The sequence below is a fragment of the Tupaia chinensis genome, unplaced genomic scaffold, assembly GCF_000334495.1.
Source record: "Tupaia chinensis unplaced genomic scaffold, TupChi_1.0 Scaffold144150_1, whole genome shotgun sequence".
NCBI lineage: Eukaryota > Metazoa > Chordata > Mammalia > Scandentia > Tupaiidae > Tupaia > Tupaia belangeri.
This window is the reverse complement of record NW_006204006.1, coordinates 182,322-204,695: the sequence shown is the minus strand read 5'-3', so window position 1 is coordinate 204,695 and position 22,374 is coordinate 182,322. Positions and strand designations below refer to the sequence as shown.

General features: G+C 46.9%; 3 protein-coding genes and 2 pseudogenes across 6 annotated transcripts in view; 2 read left to right on the top strand and 3 right to left on the bottom strand.

Moving 5' to 3' along the window:
* The first annotated feature begins 578 nt into the window (after nucleotides 1–578).
* On the top strand, nucleotides 579–1,120 carry LOC102491288 (proline-rich nuclear receptor coactivator 2-like; annotated as a pseudogene).
* Nucleotides 1,121–8,538: 7,418 nt separating this feature from the next.
* LOC102472260 (zinc finger CW-type PWWP domain protein 2-like) lies at nucleotides 8,539–14,424 on the bottom strand (annotated as a pseudogene).
* On the top strand, nucleotides 13,941–21,064 carry POLD2 (DNA polymerase delta 2, accessory subunit). Of its 3 annotated transcripts, none has more exons than XM_006166011.3 (11): nucleotides 13,941–13,969; nucleotides 15,027–15,303; nucleotides 18,395–18,516; nucleotides 18,613–18,736; nucleotides 18,995–19,109; nucleotides 19,190–19,388; nucleotides 19,534–19,614; nucleotides 19,730–19,887; nucleotides 20,064–20,191; nucleotides 20,535–20,636; nucleotides 20,854–21,064. In XM_006166011.3, the coding sequence occupies exons 2-11, from the start codon at nucleotides 15,084–15,086 to the stop codon at nucleotides 21,012–21,014; spliced, it is 1,410 nt and encodes a 469-aa protein (XP_006166073.1). In that variant the 5' UTR covers nucleotides 13,941–13,969; nucleotides 15,027–15,083; the 3' UTR covers nucleotides 21,015–21,064. The 3 variants fall into 3 exon arrangements, with proteins under 3 accessions (XP_006166073.1, XP_006166074.1, XP_006166075.1); XM_006166012.3 differs by lacking the exon at nucleotides 13,941–13,969 and adding an exon at nucleotides 14,093–14,159; XM_006166013.3 differs by lacking the exon at nucleotides 13,941–13,969 and adding an exon at nucleotides 14,194–14,250.
* An 81-nt stretch (nucleotides 21,065–21,145) lies between these two features.
* Nucleotides 21,146–22,374, bottom strand: part of AEBP1 (AE binding protein 1) — a 12,304-nt gene continuing 11,075 nt past the window's right edge. Inside the window, exon 22 of one of the 2 annotated variants that reach the window (XM_006166009.3) lies at nucleotides 21,146–21,537. In XM_006166009.3, coding sequence (XP_006166071.2) covers nucleotides 21,364–21,537 — 174 coding nt within the window. In that variant the 3' untranslated portion in view covers nucleotides 21,146–21,363. Of the gene's footprint in view, nucleotides 21,680–22,374 lie in introns of both variants that reach the window. The other variant, XM_027767277.1, reaches the window with a different exon arrangement.
* LOC102471408 (adipocyte enhancer-binding protein 1-like) lies at nucleotides 21,695–22,365 on the bottom strand (the record flags this gene model as incomplete). The annotated part of the gene is made up of 3 exons (XM_006166040.2): nucleotides 22,351–22,365; nucleotides 22,137–22,236; nucleotides 21,695–21,963 (listed from the first exon to the last, which is right to left on the bottom strand). Coding segments are annotated over exons 1-3 (378 nt in total), but the record flags the coding sequence as incomplete, so codon positions are not given.

The following is a 22,374-nucleotide window of genomic DNA, read 5'->3' as shown; positions in this document are numbered from 1 at the left end:
CTCGTGGGTCCCCCCGCCACTCCGGCTGACCAGGTCCGGAGCACCCACTCTTTCTCTGTTTCAGCCAGTTTGAGCTTATCTGTCTCTATCTTGGCCTGTCCTGCCATCCAAGTGATATGCCCAACTCTTTAGGAAGCCAAGGTTGTCTAGCCTGCCTGTGCATATTCAGTAGGCTCCTACTTCACATTGTAAACAGACACTAGAGGTTCTGAGGTGACGGTGAAAACTTTCCATTTCATAGTAACGTACGAATTCATCATTAGGCCTCAGAAGTAGTGACGTTCAGAAACTCAAGTGCCACTGTCAAGAAATTTTGTTTCCTGAGCGGCAGAGGAGGAGGTGGAGTTGTAGACACTGGGGTGGTTGGTAGCTAGCTGCTCCGTGCTCATGGGCTTTGTTCACCCCATGCCTCGTCTCTCCCTGGAGAGGGAGGAAGGCTTCGAAATCGAGAGGGAACCGCCACCATAGTTCCCAGCTTGAAGTAGTCAGGACTTCTCTAAAACTTGTGTGCTGAGGAGACTTTGATGTTGGCCTCAGTTCCTAGGCTGAACTCAGCAGATTGGCCCATGAAACCTTATGCATTGAGACAAAGGAAGGGATCTGTCAGAAAGCAGCTCCTGTTACCCTGGGCGTGGCAGCCAGGAAGAGGACAGGTGATAGAAATCCTGCAATCTGAAAAGCAGACTGAAAGGTGACAACGAAGCTGAAGATGGGTGGTGGAGAGAGGAATGACATTCCAGCCCCTCAGTCTCGAAATGTTAGTAAGAACCAACAACAGCTTAATAGACAGAAGACCAAGGATCAGAATTCCCAGATGAAGATTGTTCTTAAGAAAAAAGAAAGAGGACATAGTTACAATTCATCTGCAGCCGCATGGCAGGCCATGCGAAATGGGGGGCAGAACAAAAACTTGTCAAATAATCAAAATTGGAACTCTGGCTTATCCAGCCCCAGTTTACTATTTTAATCTCAAGCTGTGCAGGAGCCAAATTTAGTGAGCCACCGTCACCAAGCGTTCTCCCCAAACCACCAAACCACTGGGTTCCTGTTTCCTTTAATCCTTCAGATAAGGAAATAATGACATTTCAACTTAAAAACCTTACTTAAAGTACAGGTATGAAGACTGAGTCCTAATGATTAAATTTATGTTTACTGAGAGTTGTCAGTTGGTCTGAAACAGATTCACTAGTTGGTTTTATCTGTGTAAAACAGATTCCATCATTATCTCATGTGTCTGTGCACTGTGATGTAACAGTAATATCAGTGCAACTTAAAATAACCTAATTGTACTTGATAGTAAGAGTTCTCAATAGAGTAGCTTGTAAGTGAATCTGCTTTAGTTTAGACTTGGAGAATGGTAAAAGAATCAGCTTTTCCCATTCATTGTGGAAAAAAAAAAATAGTAATTTAAGATGATCAATCATGGATCAAATTTACTGGTTGAAAATCAGTGAATCAGATGATAAGCATCTAGCTAAGGACTGAGAATAATTGAATGTTTCAGTCTAATGGCCTAGAAACACCCAAACCAATAGTAAGCCAACAATCTGATGCACTACTTAAAGAAAATGTGAATTTCTTTTAATTAATAGCATCTTTTTCGTAAACTGTACAATGGTGAATGTGGAAACAGCACTTGGGGCTTTAGAATAAGGCCAGCATACCCCAGTGGCTCCTGTGTCTGCCAACAATTGCATCAAAACCCTGTTTTATAGTGTTTGGTAGTCAGTCACTCAATAGCTTTCGAAATAATGTTTGTATCACAGTATTGCACAAGCTAGTTTGACAGTGATCTGGCTTCACTGTCATCTCTGCAAAACTTGTTTAAGGTAAGGGGTTGTATAATATAAAAGTTTTAAGTACCTAGGGAAAAAAGAGCTGTGTAAATAACATGTAATAAACTTAATAGCATATGTAAAGTTTTCTTGGCCTTTATCATGCACAGAGTATTTTAGTATGAACTCGCTGAATGTAAGACCATGGACTCTTTTTTTTTTACTATGGCCTAATTTTAAAGGTCTAAGACAGTTTGTTTTTAAAATTTGCCCGTGCTAAAGTGCCAGTGTATGTATGTTGTAATTGATCTGATTGTAACTATATCTCAAGGTAAATCTCAAGTGCACTAAGTTTTATATTACAACAAAAGGTTTAAGCACTTCCTATTTTAAAGAGATGTGAAATGCAGTGTGGGACTATCTGTCTTCCTTAAGCCCAAAGATTAACTACTGAAGGGTCCCTCCAACCTTAAGAGAATCATTTTGGCTTCCACCAGTTCTTGTAACCCGTGATACAATTACAGCTGTGTACAGTGCCAGTAGGTTTTGCTGGGAGTAAAGGCAACCCAGGGACCACTGACATAAAAGATGCAATCTCTTGCATAATATTTTGATAACACGTTTTACCAAGCTTAAGGGTAAATCCTACGGTTAACCCAACAAATAGCAAAAGAAAAAACTGTGGGTCAGTTTAAAACGTATGATTGTTAATGCTGTTTTCTACCTTGGCACCTTTTTATGTTTATAAGCAGAATGGCTACCTTGCATTTCTCCAGATAAATTCAGATGAATTAATACTGCCCAAGTCAAATATTGATATCTTGAAGGCTTTTGTATAGCACTTAGTATACATAATATAAATTTGAAGTATGACATTTTAAAATAAAAGTCTTTTCTTTAAAAAAAATTATATCTTTCCCTTACCCCTTATAGGAAATTCAAAATGTTCACACAGTGTTCAAATATTTGTGCTTGTTTTTTTTAAATAGCCAAAACAAATACTTGTGGGTTTTGTTTGATTTCTGCAATGTCTGCTGAGTCCTGAAGTCACAAGCAGAGAATGTAAGAAGAGGGAAAAAAGAGACCAACTAGTTACTTAAGGCAAACAGAAGTTTATTAAAGAATATCAGGCAGGGCCAGCAGGTGGCATCGTGGTTAAGCCACTGGATTCCTACATGGCTGATTATGGTTCAAGTTCCAGATCTGGCAACTTGCTTTCTAACTTTCCCTTTCCCTCTCTCTTCCTCTCTCTGGTGAGAGTATCAGACAATTCTTCAAACCTCTGGGATTCTGGAGAAACAGAGTTAGTGTCTACGAGGCAAGGACAATATAGACGGACGAAACACCTTGGGAGTCCTCTGCCCACACCTCTGCCTGCTGCACTCCGGGCCATGCTTAGACTCTAGGACTCCTACACGCACGTCTTTTCCAGTGTCAAAAAAAGGAACTGCAAATAGAAGCCCCAGTGCAGATGGGTTCCCCACTGAAGACCACCCAACATCCAGGGAAAATGAATACCAATTCCTCACAGACTCTTTCAGAAAATACCTTAGGAGAGAACATTAGAAAACCTTCTAAGTCACCAATATTAGTTTGATACCAAAACCACACAAAGATATCACAAGAAAAGAAAACCACTGGGCCAGCCTATGGCGTAGTGGTTAAGGTGGACAGATCTCACATGGTCGAATCCATAGTTTGAGACCTAGACCCGGTGGCTGAGAAACATGCCAGGTACAAGTGTGTCTGTTTACCCAAAATCCTGAAGGGAGAGAGAGATGGAAGAGAAGGGATTCCCCATGGGGAGAGGGGTGCTTTTTCACTTTTTTTCTGCCTCTCTCTCTCTTTCTCTTTCTCTCTTTCTCGCCAGCAAGTGCATATACCGTCTGGCAAATTGAAAAAAGAAAGAAAGAAAAAAAAAGAAATGAAACTGTTGACAAATATCTTCTATGAAGATGAATGCAAATGTCCTCAAGATAGGAGCACCCTGGGACCAGCAGTTAGCATAATGGCTATGTTGCTGGACTCCCACATAGTCAACCGTGGTCCGAGTCCTGAACCCAGTGGCTTAAACTCATGCCGGGCACATGTGTGTGCATGCCCAAGATCCCAAGAGGAGAATGGAGAAGAAGGGATTGCGGTGTGGCCATCCTCCCTGGGGGTGACTTCTCGCTTTCTGTCTCTCTGTCTCTCTCTGTCTTTCTGGCAAGTGCCTGTGCCCTATAGCAAAAACCTCTCCAAAAAAAGAAAAAAATATAGACGCACCCTGAGTCCTGCATGTACTAAAAAAATTAAGCACCACGACCAAGTGGGATATATCCCAGGGATGCAAGTTTACACACTTTATCAATATAATACATAATCACCTCAAAAGATGCAGGAAACACATTTGAAAAAAACCAAAAAAGAGCTGTGTAAATAACATGTAATAAACTTAATAGCATATGTAAAGTTTTCTTGGCCTTTATCATGCACAGAGTATTTTAGTATGAACTCGCTGAATGTAAGACCATGGACTCTTTTTTTTTTACTATGGCCTAATTTTAAAGGTCTAAGACAGTTTGTTTTTAAAATTTGCCCGTGCTAAAGTGCCAGTGTATGTATGTTGTAATTGATCTGATTGTAACTATATCTCAAGGTAAATCTCAAGTGCACTAAGTTTTATATTACAACAAAAGGTTTAAGCACTTCCTATTTTAAAGAGATGTGAAATGCAGTGTGGGACTATCTGTCTTCCTTAAGCCCAAAGATTAACTACTGAAGGGTCCCTCCAACCTTAAGAGAATCATTTTGGCTTCCACCAGTTCTTGTAACCCGTGATACAATTACAGCTGTGTACAGTGCCAGTAGGTTTTGCTGGGAGTAAAGGCAACCCAGGGACCACTGACATAAAAGATGCAATCTCTTGCATAATATTTTGATAACACGTTTTACCAAGCTTAAGGGTAAATCCTACGGTTAACCCAACAAATAGCAAAAGAAAAAACTGTGGGTCAGTTTAAAACGTATGATTGTTAATGCTGTTTTCTACCTTGGCACCTTTTTATGTTTATAAGCAGAATGGCTACCTTGCATTTCTCCAGATAAATTCAGATGAATTAATACTGCCCAAGTCAAATATTGATATCTTGAAGGCTTTTGTATAGCACTTAGTATACATAATATAAATTTGAAGTATGACATTTTAAAATAAAAGTCTTTTCTTTAAAAAAAATTATATCTTTCCCTTACCCCTTATAGGAAATTCAAAATGTTCACACAGTGTTCAAATATTTGTGCTTGTTTTTTTTAAATAGCCAAAACAAATACTTGTGGGTTTTGTTTGATTTCTGCAATGTCTGCTGAGTCCTGAAGTCACAAGCAGAGAATGTAAGAAGAGGGAAAAAAGAGACCAACTAGTTACTTAAGGCAAACAGAAGTTTATTAAAGAATATCAGGCAGGGCCAGCAGGTGGCATCGTGGTTAAGCCACTGGATTCCTACATGGCTGATTATGGTTCAAGTTCCAGATCTGGCAACTTGCTTTCTAACTTTCCCTTTCCCTCTCTCTTCCTCTCTCTGGTGAGAGTATCAGACAATTCTTCAAACCTCTGGGATTCTGGAGAAACAGAGTTAGTGTCTACGAGGCAAGGACAATATAGACGGACGAAACACCTTGGGAGTCCTCTGCCCACACCTCTGCCTGCTGCACTCCGGGCCATGCTTAGACTCTAGGACTCCTACACGCACGTCTTTTCCAGTGTCAAAAAAAGGAACTGCAAATAGAAGCCCCAGTGCAGATGGGTTCCCCACTGAAGACCACCCAACATCCAGGGAAAATGAATACCAATTCCTCACAGACTCTTTCAGAAAATACCTTAGGAGAGAACATTAGAAAACCTTCTAAGTCACCAATATTAGTTTGATACCAAAACCACACAAAGATATCACAAGAAAAGAAAACCACTGGGCCAGCCTATGGCGTAGTGGTTAAGGTGGACAGATCTCACATGGTCGAATCCATAGTTTGAGACCTAGACCCGGTGGCTGAGAAACATGCCAGGTACAAGTGTGTCTGTTTACCCAAAATCCTGAAGGGAGAGAGAGATGGAAGAGAAGGGATTCCCCATGGGGAGAGGGGTGCTTTTTCACTTTTTTTCTGCCTCTCTCTCTCTTTCTCTTTCTCTCTTTCTCGCCAGCAAGTGCATATACCGTCTGGCAAATTGAAAAAAGAAAGAAAGAAAAAAAAAGAAATGAAACTGTTGACAAATATCTTCTATGAAGATGAATGCAAATGTCCTCAAGATAGGAGCACCCTGGGACCAGCAGTTAGCATAATGGCTATGTTGCTGGACTCCCACATAGTCAACCGTGGTCCGAGTCCTGAACCCAGTGGCTTAAACTCATGCCGGGCACATGTGTGTGCATGCCCAAGATCCCAAGAGGAGAATGGAGAAGAAGGGATTGCGGTGTGGCCATCCTCCCTGGGGGTGACTTCTCGCTTTCTGTCTCTCTGTCTCTCTCTGTCTTTCTGGCAAGTGCCTGTGCCCTATAGCAAAAACCTCTCCAAAAAAAGAAAAAAATATAGACGCACCCTGAGTCCTGCATGTACTAAAAAAATTAAGCACCACGACCAAGTGGGATATATCCCAGGGATGCAAGTTTACACACTTTATCAATATAATACATAATCACCTCAAAAGATGCAGGAAACACATTTGAAAAAAACCAATACCCTTTCATCATAAAAAGAAGAAAAGAAAACTCCAACTGAGAGGGAATAGAGGAAATTGGGAATAGAGGAAAAACTCCCTCAACCTGGTAAAGGACAACTATGAAAAACCCCATACTTACTAGTGAAAGGCTGGATGCTCTGCCTGCAAAAAGGAACAAGACAAGGATTCTCCTGTGGCCACCTCTGTTCAATTAGACAAGAAAATGAAATTGAGAAAGAAAGTAAAATGGTAAGGCACTGCAAACCGACAAGGCCCTAAGAGGTATGTAGACATGGCACTTTAGCCATGCTCATTGTAACCCTGCGACTTCCTGGAACAAGGTACAACAAACTTTCCCAAACCAACAAACACAGCTAAAAGTACAAATTGATTCACATGCCTGGTTCCTGTGGTACAAGCTTTAGTCATTCAGGAAATGAGTTCTAGTTGTCTGGGAAACTTCAAGTTGTCTGGAAGACTTATTTTATTTTCTAAAATTTTGCCAGAGGAGGGACAACTGGTGGTATGGTGGTTAAGGTGGTGGATCTCATGTGTTGGTTTGAATCCCGGACCCTGTGATTTGAAAAACATTATGGGTGTGTGTGCATGCATGCTCAAAATCCCAAGAGGAGACTAGAGGAGAGGAGATTATAGCATGGCCAACCCTCTGGGAAGTGCGTTTTCACTTTCTTTCTCTCTCTCTCTCTCTCTCAGGTGAGAACAGGTATCCTATAGCAAAATCACTTAAAAGAGAAAAAAAAATTTGCCAGAGAACATCATATGCTTTCACTTGAGTGAGACAGAGAAGGACAAAGAACCCATCAATCGGATGTGGTCATACTACAATGCCTTCTCCATGTCCCCATCCTGCTGGGATTTAGAGCACATATGCATGTGTACTTGGCACGTTTTTACTCTTTTTCCTTAAAAAAAAATTCCTTTATTTTATAATAGTTTAATTTGGCTACAAATATACATTATTTAAGTATACTAGATTTGGATTATCTCTAAGAATTTTAATAGCTTAGGCAGTCATTTTAACAGCCAGGGAGTAAATGACCACTGTAAAGCATGTGCTTGTGAGGTAAGTTTCATAAAATATTTAAAATTAGAATAAAGAAGAAAAAAAAAGCACAGACATGCACAATATATAAAGTAGAAAGTTATTTTAAACATCAGTTTTAGTATGACATGTATCTACTTCACTAAATATTTTTAAAATAATTATTTATTTAATTGTATTAATTATTATTATTATTATTATTTGACCAGAGAGACAGACAAAGAAGAAAAGTGAGAAAGCAAACCGCCAGGTCCAGGACTCAAACTATGTTTGGCCATGTGGGAGTCCAGCACTTGAACCAGTGCCTCCCACCTGCTGACCCCTTCACTGAACATTTTTAAGTTTTGAATACAGGAAAATAAAAATATGTCAATATTTTCATAATTAACTTTTTTTTTTTTTGAGAACTTTTTGCTATAGGGCGCGTGCACTCGCCAGAAAGGCAGTGACAGAGAGACTGAAAGCAAGAAATCATGCCCCCGGGGGGATGGCCACACCACAATCCCTTCTCCTCCATTCTCCTCTCGGAATCTTGGGCATGCACGCACACGTGCTCAGCGTGAGTTTAAGCCACCGGGTCCAGGACTTGAACCGTGGCTACAAGGGAGCCCAGGGACATAGCCATTACGGACATAGCAAACTGCTGGTCCCAGTATTTTCATAATTAACTTTTTTTTTTTTTGAGAGGTTTTTCCTATACGGCTTTTTTTTTTTTTGAGAGGTTTTTGCTATAGGGCGCATGCACTCGCCAGAAAGACAGAGAGAGACAGAGAGATAGAAAGCGAGAAATCACCCCCCAAGGGGGATGGCCATGCCCGCAATCCCTTCTCCTGCATTCTCCTCTTGGGATCTTGGGCATGCACGCACACGCGCCTGGCTTGAGTTTAAGCCACTGGGTCTGGGACTCGAACCGCTGTCAACAACATGGGAGTTCAGTGACATAGTCATTATGGTAAATGCTGGTCCCTTCATAATTAACTTTTGAGAATATATATAATGCTCTAAAATTAGGACATCAAAGCATCTATTTCTTTAAGCTTGTAACTATATTCTCAGTGTAGTCTTCAGCTTTTAATTTTATCCCATTAATTAAAAGAAAGTCCTATTTATAGCAGTTTTCAAATGGACCATCTGCAGAAGCTTCAGGACTGCATTTAGATAACTTTTCTTCTGTATTTATTTCCTCTCCACATTCTTCTTCAGACCCGTCAGGTGTTGCTGTGAATTCTGTTTGCTGTAACATTTGCTCCAGTTCTTTTAGTAAAACTTTTGTTTCAGAGACAACTATATTTTCCTTTGATAAGGCATCATCTGAGCAAACATTTTCCTTTTTTTTTGAAAAATTTAATTTTTTATTTAACTTTCTTTATTATAATTTGACCAGAGAAGGACAGAGGGAGAGAGAGAGAGGAGTGAGAAAGCAAGCTGCCAGATCCGGGACTCAAACTGCAGTCAGCCATGTGGGAGTCCAGCGCTCTTAACCACCATGCCACCTGCCAGTCCCTGAGCAAACATTTTCCAAAAAGCATTTCCTTTTTTCTAAATTTAGGGTTTTTTTCTTCTTGGTTTTATTTTTGGAAACTTGCATGCTTTTCTTGGCCACCATGGCAACTTTAGTATCTGCTTTGGATTTATCCTGTTTCAATAGGCAGTGTGTTTGCAGTCTTTGCTAATAAGAACATCCATAGAGTAGGTATGCTTCTTGTAGTGTACTTTTTTTAAAAAAGAATTATTTATTTAATTTCACTTATTTATTCATTTATTTTCATTTGACCAGAGAGAGACACAGAAAGAGAAAGAGAGAGAGCATGAGAAAGCAAGCCACCAGGTCCAGGATTCAAACCATGATCAGCCATGTGGGAGTGTCTAGCGCCTCAACCACCATGCCACCTGCTGGTCCCCTCGTAGTGCACTTTTTTACCACTTCTTTTTTTTTTTCCTGGAGAGATTTTCACTGTAGGGCGCGTGTGCTCGCCAGACAGAGAGAGACATAGAGACAGAAAGCGAGAAATCACCCCCCGGGGGGATGGTCACGCTGCAATCCCCTCTCCTCCATTCACCTCTCGGGATCTTGGGCACACATGCACACGCGCCTGGCGTGAGTTTTAAGCCACTGGGTTCGGGACGTGAACCGCGGTCGACTATGTGGGAGTCCAGCGACATAGCCATTACGCTAACTGCTGGTTCCCACTTTTTTACCACTTCTTTTTGTCCTTACATTCTCCTTGCTTTAATTTGATTTTTTAAAATATAATTTCTTTATTTGATTTTAATTGTTATTATTTATTTTTTAATTTGACCAAAGAGACAGACAGAGAGAGAGAGAAAGGGAAAGTGAGAAAGCAAGCCACCAGGTCTGGGACTTGAACTGTGGTTAACCATGTGGGAATCCAGCACCTTAACCACTACGCCACATGCTGACCCCAATGTGATATTATAATGCCCAACAAATGTTGCATTAATTCACGATCCTGAGTGAGGATCATCCAGGAATTCTATGTGATACTATTCAACATTTCCACCCAGATTGTAGATCACATATATCCCTTTAAAAAAGATAAGAACAAAGTATCCCTGGCTAGCTTGGCCAGTTCTACAATTTTACCAAAACCAGGCTTCTAAGAGGGTGTTGTGAATAGACTATTTTAAATCCACTTTGATGAAGCTGAGACTCTTCAGGAAAGTCTTCTTCAGAAATAGGGAACCAGCAGTTAGCATAATGGCTATGTTGCTGGACTCCCACGTAGTCGACCGCAGTTCGCGTCCCAGACCCGGTGGCTTAAAACTCACGCCGGGCGCGTGTGCGTGCGTGCCCAAGATCCCGAGAGGAGAATGGAGGAGAAGGGATTGCGGCGTGACCATCCCCCCTGGGGGGTGATTTCTCGCTTTCTGTTCTATGTCTCTCTCTGTCTGGCTGGCAAGCGCATGCGCCCTATAGTGAAAATGTCTCCAAAAAAAAAAAAAGAAAAAAGAAATAGAGCACTTATTGTATCTTGAATCGGTGTTCATAAAGTAGTATCATGGTTCGTTATGATCAACTTTGGTGGTATCCTCACTTGACAACAATCTCCATTTCAAACTTTTCGTATTCACATTGAACCCACACGTTGTTTACATATGTGTTGTTTACCACTAAGGAATCCATTGTACTTTCACAGGATTCAATTATCTTACCATTTGGTTTTTCTTTTTCCACAAATACATTTAACCCCTCCACTCCACCACCTCACATCACCATCCAGAGTGTTTTTCACCCCTGGGTCCAGGATTTCTAACACACAGTTAACCGTGTGGGATCTGGCTCCTTTAAATCATTAGGCTAGGGAGGCAGCCCTAAGAGACTTAATTTATAAAGAGGTCTATAGCCAATGAAAAGCCTGTGTTGAAATGTCAACCAATGTAAACTCTTTATTACAACACCTATAACCCTCTCTTCCTTCATTCCCTTCTTTCTTTCTCTATAAAATAGACCCCAGATTTTGCCATTTAGGAGAGTACAGGCTACAGAAAACTAAAGCCTTTTTCCCTTCAGCTAGCCATCCTCAAATGTTTTGCTTGAATAAGCCTTTTTTAATAACTTCAAGTCAGACCTCTTTATTTTAGATTGATAAAATAAAATGTACCAGATTGGAAAGTAAAACTATTTCTATTTTCAGACAACATGATCAGGTACATAAAATAAAAAGGAACCTACTAAAAAGTCCTTAAAGTTATTGAGTTTAGCAAAGTTACAGGACAAACATCATATACAAATATTACTTGTATTTCTACTTGCGATGAACAATCTGAAAAAAAGGGTTTTTTTTAAGTATTATTTTACTTAACTTTATTTATTTATTATATTTGACGAGAGTGGGACAGAATGAGAGAGAGACAAAGTGAGAAAGCAAGCTGCCAGGTCCGGGACTCGAACCATGGTCACTCATGTGGGAGTTCAGCACCCTTAACCACCATGCCATCTGCTGGCCCCAAAAATAAAGTTTTAAAAAAATACCATTGGGACCAGCAGGTGGCATCATGGTTAAGGTGCTGGACACTCCCACATGGCTGACAAGTATTCAAGTCCTGAATCTGGTGGCTTGCTTTCTCACTTCCTCTCTCTCTCTCTCACTCTTACCCTCTGTCTCTCTCTGGTCAAATTAAAAAATAAATGAATGAATAAATAAATAATTATTTTAAAATATATTTAAAAATACCATTCACGATGGTATCAAAAGAATATAATACTCAGGGAAAAACTTTGTTTAACTTGCTACAAAGTGTATTCAATAAAGAAAGAGAGGAAAGTAAGAAAGCATCCCCTCATGGGGGATGGTCACACTGCAATTCCTTCTCCTTTGTTTCTCTTTTCTGGATTTTAGGCTCTGCAGTTGAAGTCCCAAACCCAGGGGCTTGGAAAACACATCGAATATGTGTGTGTGCACTCAAATCCTGAGAGAATGGAGGAGAATGGATCGCATGGTTATTCCTACTAGGGATGCTTTCTCACTTTCTTGCTTTTTGTCTCTCTCCCGTGCCCTATAGCTAAGAACAAAAACAAAACAAAAACCCAAACTACAAAAATCAGAACATGAAGACATTTCCAGATAAACAAAAGCTAAGAGCATCCCTACCACTAGATCTATTCTCCAAGAAACGCTAAAGGGAGTCTTTCAGGTTGAAATGAAAGGACACTGGACAGTAACTCCAAGCTGAATAAAGAAATAAAGACATCTGGCAAACATAAATACAAGGATGATTATAAAAGTTAGTATTACTGTAACTTATTATAAAAGCTAGTACTATTGGGGGACCAGAAGTTAGTGTAATGGCTATGTTGCTGAACTCCCATGTAGTCAATCGCGGTTCAAGTCCCGGACCTGGTGGCTTAAACTCACGCCAGGCGTGTGTGCATGCATACCCAAGTTCCCCAGAGGAGAATGGAGGAGAAGGGATTGTGAAGTGGCCATCCCCCCAGGGGGGTGAGGGGATTTCTTGCTTTCTGTCTCTATGTCTTTATGGCGAGCGCAAGCATCCTGTAGCAAAAACCTCTAAAAAAAAAAAAAAAAAGCTAGTACTTGTTCTTTGGTTTGTAAATCCACAAGTGGGATTTGTTCCTGAAATGCAAGAATAGTTGACATAAAATCAATTTAACATATTAATAAGGGAAAAATCCACATGATTTTATACACAGATGCAGAAAAAATGTTTGACAAGGGGTGAGCAAGTGGTGTGGTGGCACTGGCTCCCATGGGCCATGGTTAGCATCCCGGACCAGCAGTTTGAAACTTACTCCATGTACATGTGCAAATGTGCCTAAAATCCCAGAGAACAGAGAAGGGATTGTGGCATGGCCAAGGCCCATGTCCATGAGGCATGATTTCTCACTTTCCCTCTCTCTGACCAGCTGGCACATCCTATGGCAAGAATATAAAAAAAAGATTGGCAAAAGTCAGCACTAACTCATGATAAGAAAACTAACCTCAGCAAACTAAAAACAGAAGGAAACTAGGTCCTTTTATTAATAGTCTGTATATAAAGAATCCATAGTTCTGGCCAGTGTCCAAGGCAAAACAGGAGGCTCTGCAAGGCAGCCCCACTGGAAAGGTCCCTGGTTGGAGTCCAAGAGACGTCCTTGAAAGCAAGGCTCACAGGCCATAGCAGAGTTGGCCGAGGCTGGTCGCCAAGATCCAGAGGAGTCCTGCCTCTCGAGCGCAAGGAAGAAATAAACAAACAACAAACTATAGTTAAAATAAAACAAACACCCCACACTTGCATCGCACATTTTCTTCCAGCAGTTAGATGCTGCGTTCCTCGGGACAAGCCGAGGTAGTCACAAAAGCGACACCTGGGAGCTAGGCAAGAACCGGACAATGCCCCGAACCTGGAGAAGCCCAGCTCCCTGCCAGAACACTTGGTGCCTTCCGCCTCGTCCTCATCTATGAAAGGGGACGACGAAGATGGCTGCGTCGCTTAAGGCAGGTCCCCGCCGGCTAGCGGGATGTGCGCGGGAGCTCCCCTGGAGGAGATTGCAGTACGCAGATCCATCACAACCCTCCTCATCCCCTGCCCATGATCACGTCCCGGCCCAGGAAAGGCGCCTCCGCGGAGAGTGTGGGACCCCCCCCCCCCCCCTGCCACAGGCGCATTGGCCAGCGGCCCCACCCCGCCCCGCGTTGTCCGGGAGACCGAGGCGCGATTCCGAGCTCGCGCAGCGTCAGGGGAACGCGCCGCGGCTGATGGAAAGGCAGTGATGGACGGGTGAGGGGCGGGCGGCTATTGGCGGAATGAGGCGATGAGCGGGGCTCGCGGGAATAGGCGGGATGCGACGCCTGGTGACGAGCAGCCAACGATTGGTGGGATGCGGTGATAGGCGGTAGATACTGCACAACGATTGGTAGGACGCGACGATGGGTGGGGCAAGCGCGCGGGGACTGGCGGGAAGTGGCGCGCGGCGAGGTGAGTGGGGTCTGGTGAAATAGATCCGCGTGGATACAGAAATGCCCAGCTGGGATGCGACGCCTGGTGACGAGCAGCCAACGATTGGTGGGATGCGGTGATAGGCGGTAGATACTGCACAACGATTGGTAGGACGCGACGATGGGTGGGGCAAGCGCGCGGGGACTGGCGGGAAGTGGCGCGCGGCGAGGTGAGTGGGGTCTGGTGAAATAGATCCGCGTGGATACAGAAATGCCCAGCTTGGGTTGAGGCTGCTGCAGGGCAGCCTTTGGGGGAGCAAGGTCTGTGGGGGCCGCGGCGCGCAGGCTGCCGAGCCCGGACTGTGCGTTGCAACCTCCTCGGCTGCCCGCGCCCTGTTGTTCCGCGGTCCGCGGACACGCGCCAGGCTCCTATGTATTTTTCTGAACCTGGCGGGTGGCCTTGGGTGGTGGCCATGCCCCAGGACAAGCACACATTACGACCTCGCAGCTCCCGGTCCCCCAGAGACCAACCTTTGGGTGTCAGAGGCAGCAGGCAGCGGACGCCCGGGGCAGGGCCGGGGATGGGAGCACAGCGGGCAGGTCCAAAGACCTCAGCCTTGCTCAGTGACACTGGCAGCCTTCAGAGAGCTTTGAGCAGAGCAGTGAGTGATTTAGGTCTTATTTAAGCTAGTCTTGTTTTTGTTATTTAGTAATGGAGTATAGGTTTAATCAAGCTGGCTTCATGCCTGGAAATGGGACAGGTGCTGGGAGCCAGTGAGGCAGGAATTCCATTTGGGGAGTGCAAAATCCAGAGACTCTTTGGGATTTACTGGGGGTTCAAAAGAAACTCTAGGAGGGAGAAATGCACCTAGTTAGTCTATTGTCCCTCTCGGTATGAAGGTTATGGCGCGGGACAGACAGATGGGGATATCCAGACAGGATAGATTTCCAGGTAGAAACTGTATGGTGTTGACTACAATTGTCCCCCATTTTTCCTCGTGTCCTTTGGGTGCAGTGTGATCAGTTCGATCGAGACTCCCGAACAGCTGATGTTTTGGGGACTGACAGAGATGATAGGAATGCCTTTATGTCCTCAGAGTGATCCTCTTTGGCCTGGTGCAGCCATCTGGACCCAGCAAGCAGAGGGCGTGGCCATGTTTTCTGACCAGGCGGCCCAGAAGGCCCACACTCTGCTGTCCCCACCGTCAGTCAACAATGCCACCTTTGCCCGAGTGCCTGTGACCACTTATACCAACTCTTCACAACCCTTCCGGCTGGGGGAGCGCAGCTTTAACAGGCAGTATGCTCACATTTATGCCACTCGCCTCATCCAGATGAGACCCTTCCTGGTGCACCGGGCCCAGCAGCACTGGGGTGAGTGAGAAGCTGGGAAGGTGCTTCACCCAGCAGCCCAGAACCTGGAGGTGTATATGAGAACTGGAGCTTCTCTCATTTGTCTCACTTCCCAGTTACCTTGGGGAAATCAACCTCTATCTCTCAATTCCTTAAGGTAGTAATGAAGATTAAATTAATGAATTTATAAAGTTACATTTGGTTCAGAGCCTAGTTCAAGGTAAGGGCTTAGTTTTTTTTAATAAAATATTTATTTATTTATTTATTTTAATTTGACCAAAGAGGTCAGAGAGAGTGAGAATGCAAGCTGCCAGGTCCGAGACTCGAACCATGGTTGGCCATGTGGGAGTCTAGTACCGTGCCTGTGACCACTTATACCAACTCTTCACAACCCTTCCGGCTGGGGGAGCGCAGCTTTAACAGGCAGTATGCTCACATTTATGCCACTCGCCTCATCCAGATGAGACCCTTCCTGGTGCACCGGGCCCAGCAGCACTGGGGTGAGTGAGAAGCTGGGAAGGTGCTTCACCCAGCAGCCCAGAACCTGGAGGTGTATATGAGAACTGGAGCTTCTCTCATTTGTCTCACTTCCCAGTTACCTTGGGGAAATCAACCTCTATCTCTCAATTCCTTAAGGTAGTAATGAAGATTAAATTAATGAATTTATAAAGTTACATTTGGTTCAGAGCCTAGTTCAAGGTAAGGGCTTAGTTTTTTTTAATAAAATATTTATTTATTTATTTATTTTAATTTGACCAAAGAGGTCAGAGAGAGTGAGAATGCAAGCTGCCAGGTCCGAGACTCGAACCATGGTTGGCCATGTGGGAGTCTAGTACCCTTAACCACCTTGCCACCTGCTGGCCCTGGTAAGGGCTTAATTCTGTTTCTGTACTATTTCCTTGGTGGTGACAAATATTTTTTCCTCTCTGCCATACTTATTATTCATCCAGTTTGCCCACATTGTAGCTGGAGAACCCCTGAGTATGGCAGGCCTGACCCTTGTACTAACAGCCAAGAATGGGGGACCCTTGTTTGCTTCTCCTGGCTTCTGTATTTGTTGACTATGAATCTCCCATTTCTTGTGTTCTATCTTTCATAATAAAGTAGCCTGGGCAATACTAACCTTTTTCTTTTCCCCTGTTACTCCCTTGGTGATCTCTCCTGTATTTAGGTTATTTGTGGTGGTAAAGCAGAAATTTCACCTGGGACTGTGTTACCCTAGTCTTACCCTTTGTTTAAGAGTGGTTTTCCATGTGCCTTTTTTTTTTTAATGCGCTTTACAAATTCATCTCCTATTATGTTTGTAAGGTGAGATTTTTGTAGGCCAGACATGTCTTACTGGTTTTTATTGTCCCTGGCACCAAGCTAGTGGCTCTCAGCCCTGGTTGCACATTAGAACCACCTGGAAGCTTTGGGAACTGCTGGTGTTAGGGCCTCTGCAGCCAGAACACTGGACTCAAAAATCTCCAGGCCGGGTCACCAGACTCATCAGAGGTTTTCTTTCTCTACCTTAAGTGAAAGTGCTGTTCACCTCTCCTCTACACAGGGGGCCACTTCCTCCTGCTCCTACTTGCCTTTGAACCCCTTTTGGATTCCTTATGACAGTGCCCCCTCTGGCTCTGCCTTTTCTTTTCCAGATGGCTCCCTAGGATAGCCCTCAGGCAGTTAGGAATCCAGGCAGCTGCTGGCTGCTGCCCAGAACACCTGTGCCTGGCTTCCCCTGCTAGCTCAACCTGGTCTCTCCTCACTCACTCGTTCCTGAACATGCCAAACCCTTCTTGCTGGGCTTTTCTCTGTACATCCTTTTCCTAGTCTTCCCAGGGCCTTTCGCAGCCTTATAAAATCAGCTGACGTGTCAAGTCCTTGGAAAGTCCTTAAGTCATTGGGTCTTCTCTGTATTTTCTGCTCAGGTCCCTTTTTGGCACTTGTCGCAGTGGCTAGTTACTTGTTTATTGTCTGTTGTCTCTTTTTCTAATGGAGAGAATAGGCTCAGTGGGACCAAGGACTGGCCTTTGTGTCCTGGCAGTATCAGTGCCAGCGCATCACAGGGACAGAGAATGTGTCGTTCCACCCAGTGCTCATTGCACACATGTGGATCCCAGCTGTGTGACCTTGAACAGTCGCTTAAGCTTTGCCGTGTGTCTCTGCACGCTCTCAGGGTTGGATGAGTTATGTGTGTGGTTCCCAAGGCACCCTGAGCACAGTATGTAGAGATGTGGGTTCTGGTGTTTCTATGGTGTCTGGCGCCTGGCTGATGTTGGCGCCTCCTTATCTTGTTTTAAATTACTCGCCTGGTCTGCTCCCAGGGTGTGGATGTGAGGAATGTTCTCTGCTATTCCGGGCAGAAGGGGCTTGGCCACGCTGGGGTCACATCATCTTGTCAGCTCCTCCTGGTGCTTCCTTCAGGCTTGGAGCTGCACTGACAGTCATAGGCTTCCCTCCTGCCTGTGCTGACCTGCCACCCTTCCCTTCCCAAGGATGACCCTTCCCACAAGTTCTTGGTCACCCTAGGATCTGGGGAAGGCGCTCTGGGCCAATAAGGGTGCCAGGCTCCACAGGGAAGAGGAAGGGAGTCTATAGTGTCTGAACTTGCCTTGTCTATTTTCAGAGATAAGGATTGGATGGGGTAGGGGCCAAACTCTCCAAGGAAGCTGTAATACTTTGAGGGCCGGGTGGCATAGCTTTATGGGACTCAGTGTGACGATTTAGGTGTGAGTGAAGCTACAACAAAGACCGTTTTCTGTGGCCACTGAAACAAAGTGCCACAAACTGGTTGACTTGAAGTAACAGTTGCAAGTCAAGGTGTGGGCAAGGTGGTTCCTCCTAGAGGCCCAAGCAGGGACCCTTCTGGCTTCCTCCAACTTTTGGTAGCTGCCCTGGTGATCCTGGCTGTGGCCGCCTTACAGCAGTTTCTGCCTGTCTACACTTCTTAGCACCCTCTTCTATGTCTATCTCTACTCTCATGAGGACACTTGGTGTCCAGGACCCCCTTGTCCCCTGTGGCTGAGGCACCCTCGCTTGAACCCCTACCCCTGTCATGACATGCTCCCCAGAGTAGGTGGGGGCTGCCTAGGCTCTGAGTCTGTGCCCCCACCCCTCCCCCTACTCCAAGGCAGTGCCATTGGTGTGAAGAAGCTGTGTGAGCTGCAGCCTGGGGAGAGGTGCTGTGTGGTGGGGACTCTGTTCAAGGCCATGCCGCTGCAGCCCTCCATCCTGCGTGAGATCAGCGAGGAGGTAAGCCACCACTTGGCCCCACTAAGCACCTCTACCCTTGGGGTACTATAATGTCACTTCTTCATGCCCCAAGACCACTCCCACTCTGCATTCCAGCACAGCCTGCTCCCTCAGCCTCCCCGGAGCAAGTACATCCACCCAGATGATGAGCTAGTCTTGGAAGACGAGCTGCAGCGAATCAAGCTGAATGGCACCATTAATGTGTCCTTGCTGGTCACAGGTGGGGAGCCCACTGGGGCAGGCAGAACCAGCTCCAGGCTAGCACTGCCCTGCTGAGGGGAGGCAGGTATGGGCTTGCGCAGGGGGGCTATGAGAGTGGGTGAGGCCCATCTGGGAGACTAAGCCCAGGAAGTCAGCATGGGTCCTAGGGTCCTTGGGTTCTAGGCAGGAGCTCATGGTGTGGCTGGGGCTAGGAAGGGCAGGCTGGTTTTGCCTGTTTAGCTGGCCCTACTCAAGGCCTGTCACCTCTATTCCCCAGGGACAGTTCTGGCCGTGCTGGGCTCTGTGGGGGATGACGGGAGATTCCTAGTGGAGGACCACTGCCTTGCTGACCTTGCTCCACAGGAGCCTGTGCCCTCCCTTGACATGGACAGGTAAGGCGCCATACTCGCCCGGGACCTGGTCATAGTGGGCAGGGGCCTCTTGGCTCCTGAGAAACCAGCTTGTCCTACAGGTTTGTGCTGCTGGTGTCTGGCCTGGGCCTGGGTGGAGGTGGAGGTGAGAGCCTGCTGAGCACACAGCTGCTGGTGGACGTGGTGACAGGGCAGCTCGGGGATGAAGGAGAGCAGTGCAGTGCCGCGCATGTGTCCCGGGTCATCTTGGCCGGCAACCTCCTCAGCCCCAGCACCCAGAACAGAGACTCCATCAACAAGGTATGGAGCCACTGCACTGGCGTTGCTCATCATGGTGCCCAGGCCTCTCACCAGGGGCACTTCCCACTGCACGCTATGAGTCCAGGACCAGGCAGTGCAGGTACCCCTGCAGCCCACCCCTGGCCAGACCCCCATTCTCCTGCAGGCCAAGTACCTCACCAAGAAGGCCCAGGCAGCCAGCGTGGAAGCTGTCAAGATGCTGGATGAGGTCCTCCTGCAGCTGAGTGTGAGCAAGTTGGGGCTGTGCGGTCGTGATGCTGGCCTTTGGAGCTGCCACTGGACAGCAGGGGGTGGCCAGTGAGAGATACAGACTCTGCAGCTCCTCTGCCCTCTCCCCCCAGGCCTCGGTGCCCGTGGACGTGATGCCAGGCGAATTTGACCCAACCAACTACACACTTCCCCAGCAGCCCCTTCACCCCTGCATGTTCCCGCTGGCTACTGCCTACTCCACTCTCCAACTTGTCACCAACCCGTACCAGGCCACCATTGATGGGGTCAGGTAGATGGTGCGACCACGCTGGGGACTGACCAGAGCAGGCGGGTCAGGGCGGAGAGCCTGAGGTTGGCCTGGGGTACCCCCCCCATGACAGTACCAGGTATACGCTAAGCTGGCTGCCCTCTGGAGAGTGATGGAGGTGGCCTCCCTGGTTGGGGTCAACTGAGCCTGCCTTGCAGATTCCTGGGAACATCAGGACAGAATGTGAGTGACATTTTCCGGTATAGCAGCATGGAGGATCACCTGGAGATCCTGGAGTGGACTTTGCGTGTGCGTCACATCAGCCCCACAGCTCCTGACACCCTAGGTAACAGGTTTGCACCCCTGTACTTGCTAAATGCTAAGGAAATGCTCAGAAACTTGATGCTTGTTCTGGAAGCAACTCTGGAATCCTAATTCTCTCTATAGCTTGGCCTGCTCAGGTCTGAAGTTCCTGGGAACATATTAGAGCTCGGGCAGGCAGGACATAGCTTCCTGGACCCGGTGCCCACTGGGGAGCGGGGGAGGCAGCAGGGGCATGCTGACCTGCCCCTCAGGTCACATGGCAGCATCTGGAGGTGGTTTTGTTGTCACAACCAGGTTAGAGGGAGATTGTTACTGCATTTAGTAGGAGGGGATGGAATGCCACTCAGCAGAGACCTCTTCCCTAGGCTGCTACCCCTTCTACAAAACTGACCCCTTCATCTTTGTGGAGTGCCCACATGTCTACTTTTGTGGCAACACCCCCAGTTTTGGCTCTAAAACCATCCATGGTGAGTCATGTGTCCTGGGAGCCCAGGCTGGGGCTGTTCTGAGGAACTTGCTCTCCCCTGGGACTGGGCTCAGAGAACTTATTTGTGGAGTTCCTGGCCTTGTGGGGGCGGGGGGAGGTGGGCAGCCCCGACCTGCTGCACAGCCATTGCATACTGAACTGGAATGAACCGTATGCTGCCTGAGCAGTGAGGTGGGTCCTGCATGGCTTGTCTACAGGCCCCGAGGACCAGACAGTGCTATTGGTGGCTGTCCCTGACTTCAGTGCCACACAGACCGCCTGCCTTGTGAACCTGCGCAGCCTGGCCTGCCAGCCCATCAGCTTCTCAGGCTTTGGGGCAGAGGATGACGACCTGGGAGGCCTGGGGTTGGGCAACTGAGGTCTGTGGTGTCAGCTTTGTAAATAAAGGTTGTGTGTTCACTGATGGAAGCAGTTGGTACTGGACTCTGAGGCCCTCATCTGATGCTACCTCTCCCCTTGAGCTGACCCCAAGCTGCCTGGAACAGAGCAGACAGTGGCAGGAGCTGTTTTATTGGTGACCTTGGCTCCCTCGATCCGCTCCAGTCTGCTGTAGGGCCACCCTCTTGGAGGCAGCAGGTAGAGCAGAAGCTTCACACACTCTGCCTCTGAGTCCTGTTGTGCCTCTTGGGCCTCAGGTGCTGCTGGGTAAGGTGACTGGGCAGTGGGCTTGGGAGGCTGCTGGGGCTAGGGCTGGCAGGGCCCTGAGCTCAGAAGTCCCCGAAGTTCACTGTGTAGGTCTCAACCGTGCTGAAGGGGAACGTGGGACCCATGACTGGCTGCTCTTCCTCCTCCTCCTCCTCCTCCTCCTCCTCCGGCTCTAGCTCCATCACAAACTCAGGCTCCAGCTCTGTCCCAAACTCGGTCACCACCTCTGTGTAGGTCTCTGTCTCTGACTCCTCCCAACTGGCTGTGCTGACGGGTAGAAGGCCCCAGGGGTCCAGGGTAGTACCCAGGGTAGGGGAGGGGCTGGGGGGTAGGGTGGGGACAGGAGCCGGGCTTGCAGTGGTGTTGAGACGCCGCAGCCTCATTTTGGCTCGCCCGGTGCTTCAGGCTCCGTTGCTGCAGACGCCGCTGCTGGGGGCTCATAGGGCGTGATGGGTCGATGCGAAGGATGGGCCTATTCCCGTTCATGGCCAGGATCTCCCGGATGCGCTTCCAGTTGGACCGTGCTAGGATGAAGTTGCACTGGGTGGCCCCAATGTCATAGTCCACGTTGCAGGTCTTTGCACTTGGCGTGTAGCCCTCTGCGTGGGCTGTCACACGGTACTCGCCCGGGTTCAGGATACGCCAGTAGTCACCACCACTCGCTACGGAGGAGAACAGGCCCTGCTGCCCTCTGTCCCCAGTTTTCTTCATGCCCACCCTCCCGTGGGGTTCACGGTAACAAGGACCCACTGGGCAGGCTGTGGAGTGCCCACACAGATTTGGTCGGCTTATGTGTGGCTACTGGGTAAGGTGGGGCAAGATGTGTAGAGGATACCTGTCTTCACACCGTGGTTGATGCCACTCACAGAAATGGTGGCGTTGGCGATGGGAATGCCCTGCTCATCCGTCACCACCCCCTTGATGCCTCGATGTACCTGCAGAGAGGGGCTCTGTGGCAGTCCTTGCAGCGACCCCCAGCCCACCCCCGCCCCTGTGTGGAGGCCCTGGCCCCAGCCCTGCCTCTGCATGCAGTTGTGGCCCCACCCCACCTGCTCCATGAAGGGGAGCAGTGC